This window comes from Fukomys damarensis, unplaced genomic scaffold (genome assembly GCF_012274545.1).
Source record: "Fukomys damarensis isolate Sample0158 unplaced genomic scaffold, DMR_v1.0_HiC HiC_scaffold_20, whole genome shotgun sequence".
NCBI classification, from domain to species: Eukaryota; Metazoa; Chordata; class Mammalia; order Rodentia; family Bathyergidae; genus Fukomys; species Fukomys damarensis.
This window is the reverse complement of record NW_022900932.1, coordinates 824,966-831,937: the sequence shown is the minus strand read 5'-3', so window position 1 is coordinate 831,937 and position 6,972 is coordinate 824,966. Positions and strand designations below refer to the sequence as shown.

Below are 6,972 nucleotides of genomic sequence, written 5' to 3'. Positions count from 1 at the left end.
GTGCTCCCGGTGTGCGGGACGCGCCGGTGTCAGGAAAAGCTGTGGCGAGTTCCTTGGGGCCGCCACGGCCCGGAGCCGAGGTCAGAGCTGGCGCGTCTGCGTGCTCACAGGTCCTCTGCCTTCTCCTTAATGCAGTCGCAGGACATCAACGCCCTGCAGAAAGAGCTGGAGCAATTTGCCAAGCTGCTGAAGCAGAAGAGGATCACCCTGGGGTACACGCAGGCCGACGTGGGGCTCACCCTGGGCGCCATCTTTGGTGGGTCCCCTCAGTGGGGATCGGATCGGGTCTGGGGCGGGAGGAGGCCGGGCCTGTGGGAGGCTGGAGGAGCCCGAGGCCGACCGCGCCGGTCCTCGCTGGCCCCCCAGGGAAGGTGTTCAGCCAGACCACCATCTGCCGCTTCGAAGCTCTGCAGCTCAGCTTCAAGAACATGTGCAAGCTGCGGCCCCTGCTGCAGAGGTGGGTGGAGGAGGCCGACAGCAACAACGAGAGCCTCCAGGAGGTAAGGGAGGGCTGCGGCCCCGCTGAGTCACCGCCCCGCCTTCACCTGAGTCCCTGGCCTGCAGCTCCTTCTGGGGGGTACCAGGGACCTTGGGCTTGCGAGGCAGGGGGTGGAACCACAGCTAAATCCCCAGCCTGCTGCTTTGACGTGAGGTCCGCTATATTCCAGGCTGACCCTGAACTCTGGCAGTCCTGTCTCGGCCTCACAAGTGCTGGGCTAAGTAAGGGTCACCACACCCTGCCCCTTTCCTTCTGTCTTGTTTTGTGGTGCGGTGGGGACCTTGCCCAGGCCTTGCACGCCCCTGTGAGATTGAGACTGATCGACAGCCGAGGACAGCAGTTCTCGGGCGTGTGCCCTCCCCCCAGCCCGCTGGGGTCGGTGCAGATCCCCAGCTGCGCTGCCCAGCGGCACCCCCGGCACCCCCTTTTCACCTCCCCGCTCTGAGGAGACATCCAGGCGACGCCCGCTCCCTGCAGTGAGCGCTCAGCAGGTCCATGAGGGCAGACTCCCTCTCCCTCCGCAGAGATGCAAAACGGAGAGCCTCATGCAGGCCCGGAAGAGGAAGCGGACCAGTATCGAGAACCAAGTGAGAGGCAACCTGGAGAACATGTTCCTGCAGTGCCCGAAACCCACGCTGCAGCAGATCAGCCGCATCGCGCAGCAGCTGGGGCTCGAGAAGGACGTGAGTGTGCCCGCCGGGGCTCCGTCTCCCGCTTGTGCGGGGAAAGTGACAGGACCGAGCCAGACCCGCCCCAGACCACACCTAATGCCACCATCCTGTGTTCCTCCGCTTCAGGTGGTCCGAGTGTGGTTCTGTAACCGACGCCAGAAGGGCAAACGATCGAGCAGCGACTATTCCCAGCGAGAGGATTATGAGGCGGCGGGATCTCCCTTTCCAGGGGGACCCGTATCCTTTCCTCTGGCACCAGGGCCCCACTTTGGCTCCCCAGGGTACGGAAGCCCCCACTTCACCACGCTCTACTCCTCCGTCCCTTTCCCAGAGGGGGAAGCCTTTCCCCCGGTGTCCGTCGCCGCTCTGGGCTCTCCCATGCACTCAAACTGAGGCTGAGGCGCTGTCTCTGCCTCTTGGCCTGGGTGGCAGGTGGAGGAAGGGGAGGAGCTAGGGAAGGGGCTGGAGTCCGCCAGGGCTTTGGGGTTGTTCTTCACTCACTAAGGAAGCAATTAGAAGCACAGAGGGTGGGGCAGGGAGTTTGGGGGAACCGGCTGGAGGGAAGCTGAGGTTTGATGATGCTCTTGATTTTAATCCCCTCATCTCTTTGATTTTAAATAAAGAAGCCTGGGGCACAGCAGACACTTGGTCTCTGTTTTCCTTTAGTTACTGAAGACGTGGTAGGGATGGAGGAACCCAGTGACACAGACACTAACTGCTCTCACCGAGTGCCATCAGAACTGCCGGAGTTCACAGTGCCTGAGGGGAGCTGGGGTTGGGTCCAAGGTAATCTGTAGAGGGTCCCGCTAGGCAGAGGTGACTGTTGGGGTTGCAGTTTCAGCTGAATGCTACACCTCTGCTTGCCAGATGCAGGCGCTGTATAGCCCATTTCCTGTTTGGAGCTGTATTTGTGTCACGGTGGTACCCAGAGTCCTCGGGCTCTGCATTAAGAAGTAAGGTCCTGGGGTTGGGACTCAGTGGTTCCTGACACTTGTCTGGCAAGTGCAAAGTCCCAAGTTCCATCCCCAGTAACAAAAAGAAGAAAAAAGTAAGTCCCTCAGATACTGGTCCTGCTGCACCTTGCCTGGCTAGAAACTACTCTGTTCTTTGGCTGGGTTTGGGGCTTGAACCCCAATTTAGGCTGAGCTAAACTGCCACCTGTTTACATCTGCCTGTCTGTATCTATCCTTCATTCATTCATTGTGGTGCTGGGTGTTAAATCTGGGGCCTTTGCACTGAGTTACAGCCCCAACCTTACAGGGTCTTACCAAGTCACCCAAACTACCTTTGAATTTGCAATCCTCCTGCACATCTGGGATTATAGGTGAGCACCACGGTGCCCAGCTCCTTGTGTTTTCTCAACTCCAGGGTCCATGTGGTTTCTGCTCAGATTTTGAGGTTCTTGCATACCCTGTCCATAAGTTACTCCAAGAAACCTCATCTCATTTCTGGCTCTGCCAGTAGATAATTAGGGGCCTTTGCTTTAGAGCAGTTTCGGGAATGTGGGGAAAATATGGGTTGCAATAGACCAGGTTGTGTCAGGCGTGGTGCATACCTGTAATCCCAGTACTCGGGAGGCTGAGACAGGAGGATCCAGGTGAGTTCAAGACCAGCCTGAGCTACATAGTGAGTTCCAGGTCAGTCTCAACTACATAGTGAGACCCTGTCTCAAAAAAACAAGACCAGGTTGAGGTAGGCTTTGGGGGTGGGGGCTGAGACAGGGTCTCACTATGTAGTTGAGACTGACCTGGAACTCACTATGTAGTCCAGGCTGGTCTTTAACTCATAGGTCCTCCTGCCTCAGCCTCCCGAGTGCTGGGATTACAGGTGTGTGCTACCATGCCTGGCTGAGGTAGGCTTTCTTAACAAGAACTATAGGAAAGATGTTCTGCTTTGGTGATGTATTTCCACAAAGGAAATCACATGTACGATGTGTGCATGGGTTAGAGGGCCAAGCCATACTGGGCCAGATCAGCATCAGCTCTAGCTGCTTTGCCAGCTTTTCTCCCTGATAGTACTGGTGAACCCCATAAAAGCTGTCATCCACGAACTTGACCAAGTCCCAGATACCTTAGTTTATTTGGGGTTTTTAAAGACCAGACAGGAACTTGCTGTGCATCCCTGGGTGACTTTGAACTCCTGATCCTCCTGCTTCAGGCTGCCGAATCCTGGGCCTACAAGCTTGCACCACCATACCCAGCTAACTACCTTTCTTAAATGTAAATGGGTCTGCTTTCCCTTTAGCCAGGAACCTAATTCCCATGTTTATCTTCTGCTCTATCGCATCCTTTCCAGTGAGCAGGTTCCCAGTCCTCTGCTCTCCCCTCATGCCCTTCTAAGAATCTGAATTCACTGTCTAGACTTAGAAGTCTATTTGCCCAAGAATTCGGAAAGCAAAGTGCATCAGAAGAGCAAGTATCTGGGAATGGATAAAGCTGCTTGTTCTTTATTTGGAAATAAGAGCAAAGCTCCGGAAAGCACAGGGTGGAAACCAGCCCCAGGTTCAGAGGCCCCGGTCAGCGGCAGGATCGGTCAGTATGAGGACTTGGCTGCACGCTGTTTGCCAGAGTACCTCAGGTGGTGCCATTCCAGAACGTTAAGAGCTCCAACTTTTCAGGCAAGGCTTCTGTGATTTCCGGGTGCTGCCGGGATCCGGTAATGTCCATGGCAACAAGGCCTTACATCCTGTAACATCCCAGTTCTTGGTCTTCGACAGGAAGTGAGCTTCTGCAACCGAGGCTGCTAGGGCGTGCTCCAGGCCCTGAATCGTGTCCATAGCAACCTCTCCTTGGAGTCAGTTACTCCCTCCTGCAGAGGGAGGGGAAGAAGGAAAGTGGGGTCCAGCTGCAACCCACTGTCCATCTGTGGATTGGAGGTTTCTGGGTGGTGGGCCTCAGGTCTGGGTGCCAACACTGCACTTTGGGCATCGGAAGTCGGCCTCCCTGGCAGCCTGGATGCTGCAACCAACACAAGCCACGTGGTACCAGATGTCACAACCATCACACTGAACCCAGGCTACTGTTTCTCCTTGGGGCAGGCTGCAACCAGGGGCTGCACAGGGCTTTCCGCCCCCAACTGTAGGGTGAGCCATGTGGGTGCTCACTGGGAGCTTCCGAGGACGGCCACGTCGATTTCTGAAGGAGCGACAAATACCAGTGTCACTGAAAACCTGCAGAAAGCCTAGGTTTTGGCCCTGGATAACAACAGGTCGAGGGTCTGGGGATTTAGCTCAGTGGTTCCACTGTTTGCCTTGAAAGCAGGTCTGGAGTTCAATCCCTGGTACCCCAAACAAAAAATACCAATGAGGGGGGAGCCCTAGATAGACTCAGATAATGTGAGACTGGGAAATTGATTCCCCAGCTTTTCAGTGGAGACAGGATCCTCCCACGCAGCCCACACTGACCTTGAACACTGCTAGAATTACAGATACACAACACCCCTGCCTGTCTAATTCTCCATCCCTAAACACTAGAGGAATTACCTTTGAAGTCCTACAAAGTAGGAAGTTAGAGCTGGGGGTGTAACTCGCGAGGTAGAGCACCTGCCTAGTAATGTGTAAAGCTACGGTTCCGGGTTCCATCCCCAGTCCACCGGAAAAGGGTAGGAGCTCCTTACCTGCCAACCTGCACAGTGCAAGAGTTTGTTTTTTTCCGTGTGGGAGATCCATCCCGGTCCTCATGCTAGGCAAGTGCTCTGCCCCTGAACTACATCTCCAAACCCAGCTCAGTGGGTCCCTCTCTTTCTCCCTGTCTGGTGGGTCTCACCAACTTGCCCATGCTGTCCTCAAACGTGGAATCTTACTGCCTCAGCCTGCCAAGTAGCCGGGACTATAGGCCACCATTCCAATTTTAACCACTACTACAACTGACTTGCCTCCTGTGTGTATTTATCCATCCGCTCTAACTTAGGTCTCACCATTCCAATGTCCAGCCTCTGTCCACTTCTCATCTGTGGCTCCCAAGCAGAGGGGCCTCACAACCCGAGGCTCAGAAAGGATCCAAGAGGCAGTGAAATACCGACAGAAGCCTGACAAGACCTCAAGGACTCTGCTTACCCACTAGGTGCCTGTGGGGCTTTCTCCACGCGGAGCTTCTTCCTGGGTTCTGTGAGCACTGGGGGGCTCTGGGGAGGCTCGCTTTCATCATCCAGTTCTGCCAGCACTCGGTGAGCTGATTTCCTCCGGTTTCTTGGGGGTGGGCCAGGCAGAGGCCCCACTTCCCGGGGTGGGGTGGGAACAGGCACACTCTGGGACCCACCCCTGCCCGGGGAGAAGGTGAGGGGCTGGGGCTGGAGCTTGCTAAGGCTGCCGATGGAGTTGAGGATCAGAGTGGCCTTGGGAGCAGGGCAGAGGGTGCTGAGGGGCCGCTGTGGTGCGCCCTGGGGGGGCAGCATAGGCTGGAAACCAGCCCCGGCTCCAGCTTCTCTTGACCGAGGGGTGGTAATGGCAGCAAAGTCCTGAGGTTTGACCCGCACTTGTTGGAACATGAAGTAGAACTCCGAGGGGCTGGAACCCAGGGGCTCTTCAGGGCCAAAGGTCAGGAGGTCACCATCATTCAACTCCAGCCTGTGGCCCCTGGGGAGTCGGACATCATTGACCAAAGTCCCTGTCAATGGCAGGCATGACACAAAGGACAAGAACAGAAACAACTAGTCAGGAGAGATCTGACCCTGTTTGATTGTCAGGGGAACACAGGGCAGGACTCTTTAGCCGGGGACCCCACATACACGCTCCTTGTTGGCAGGAGGCAAGTTCCTCTTGTGCTCTCCCGTAAGTGGGCGCCTTCCTCTGCACCCAGGTCCCAGTCTCTGGCTTACTTTTGGCCAGCTCCAACTTGAAAGGTTGGCGTCGCTCTCCCTGGCTCAGATTCTGGCTCTACCACTCCCCAGCTCCGTTTGCTAAGCCACTTCCCCCGTGTGTAGATGGACAGTGTCAGACACCTACATCGGTACGCGTGGATGGTGCCGAGTTCAGACCCGGAAGCGCCGAGTGGCGGCCACGCCCTAGTCCTAATGCTCTCAGCACCCCCAGAAGAGTTAGCTCACCAAGCCTGTGTTTACCGAGAGGTTCAGACCTGGGGAGGTCAAGTGACAGGCCTGAGGTCTTGCCAGCCTCTGGGGCGAGAACCCTAAGCACAGGCCGACAGACAAGCCCGGATCCCCAAGGCAGACTCCTGCCTGGCCAGCCCCGGGAGGGAGGGGCGCCTCTGCAAAGCCGCGCCCTGCGTCCAGTGCAGCCTGGCCCCCGAACGCGGCTGCCCTGACACTTGCCTCCGGGTGCCCTGGATCTACCTGCCTCCCCGACCGCGAGCAAGTTAAAGGCCTGCACCTTCTGGGGCGGCCGGGCGGGGCCCTGCCCAGGACTCACCTTGGCTGCTGTGGTCCTCCAGGCTGACCCTCCAGTCCTCGCCCCGGCGCTCGGCGTGCAGCTCGGCGTGGACCCCAGAGATGAGGCCAGGTTCCTGCCGGGGCCGCAGGGCCACATCGCACAGGTCCGCCCTGCGGCCTAAGCGGTAGGTGCAGCCGGCTCCGCTGGGCGGGTGGAAGGTGTAGAGATCGCCACCCCTGCCGCCCCCTATTCGCAGCAGCTGGAAGCAGGGCAGCATGGGCAGCCGCGTCCGCACCGCCTCTTCCACTAGGAGCCCATCGCCAGGCGCGGCGGCCTGAGTCGGCCTGCTGCACACGTCCCCCGGGCGTGACTTTCACTTGAGTACACAGCCGAGCAGCGCAAATTCCTGGGCACGCAATGCAAAGCCGGCTCTTCAGCTGACCGGTGACCTTAAAAATCCGGGTGCAGGGCAGAAA

General features: G+C 57.5%; 2 protein-coding genes across 3 annotated transcripts in view; one reads left to right on the top strand and one right to left on the bottom strand.

Annotated features, from left to right (window-relative positions):
• The window catches only part of Pou5f1 (POU class 5 homeobox 1), a 4,330-nt gene extending 2,526 nt beyond the window's left edge, over window positions 1–1,804 (top strand). The window contains 4 exon segments of the mRNA XM_010643460.2: window positions 136–256; window positions 367–500; window positions 1,024–1,182; window positions 1,297–1,804. Of these exon segments, the coding sequence (XP_010641762.2) occupies window positions 136–256; window positions 367–500; window positions 1,024–1,182; window positions 1,297–1,563 (681 nt within the window). The 3' untranslated portion in view covers window positions 1,564–1,804.
• Window positions 1,805–3,594: 1,790 nt separating this feature from the next.
• On the bottom strand, window positions 3,595–6,966 carry Tcf19 (transcription factor 19). Of its 2 annotated transcripts, none has more exons than XM_010643458.3 (3): window positions 6,536–6,966; window positions 5,225–5,774; window positions 3,595–4,304 (listed from the first exon to the last, which is right to left on the bottom strand). In XM_010643458.3, the coding sequence occupies exons 1-3, from the start codon at window positions 6,771–6,773 to the stop codon at window positions 4,064–4,066; spliced, it is 1,029 nt and encodes a 342-aa protein (XP_010641760.1). In that variant the 5' UTR covers window positions 6,774–6,966; the 3' UTR covers window positions 3,595–4,063. The 2 variants fall into 2 exon arrangements, with proteins under 2 accessions (XP_010641760.1, XP_010641761.1); XM_010643459.3 differs by having other exon boundaries at window positions 3,595–3,978.
• Between the last annotated feature and the right edge of the window lie 6 nt (window positions 6,967–6,972).

What these genes read in the sequence shown, in the direction of transcription:
- Tcf19 (XM_010643458.3), bottom strand. Translation starts at nt 6,773, where the DNA reads ATGCTGCCCTGCTTCCAGCTGCTGCGAATAGGGGGCGGCAGGGGTGGC. An exon ending in GGAGGACCACAGCAGCCAAG is followed by an intron (nt 5,775 to 6,535) that starts GTGAGTCCTGGG and finishes TGCCATTGACAG; the next exon opens with GGACTTTGGTCAATGATGTC. An exon ending in GCCCCACAGGCACCTAGTGG is followed by an intron (nt 4,305 to 5,224) that starts GTAAGCAGAGTC and finishes TCGCTCCTTCAG; the next exon opens with AAATCGACGTGGCCGTCCTC.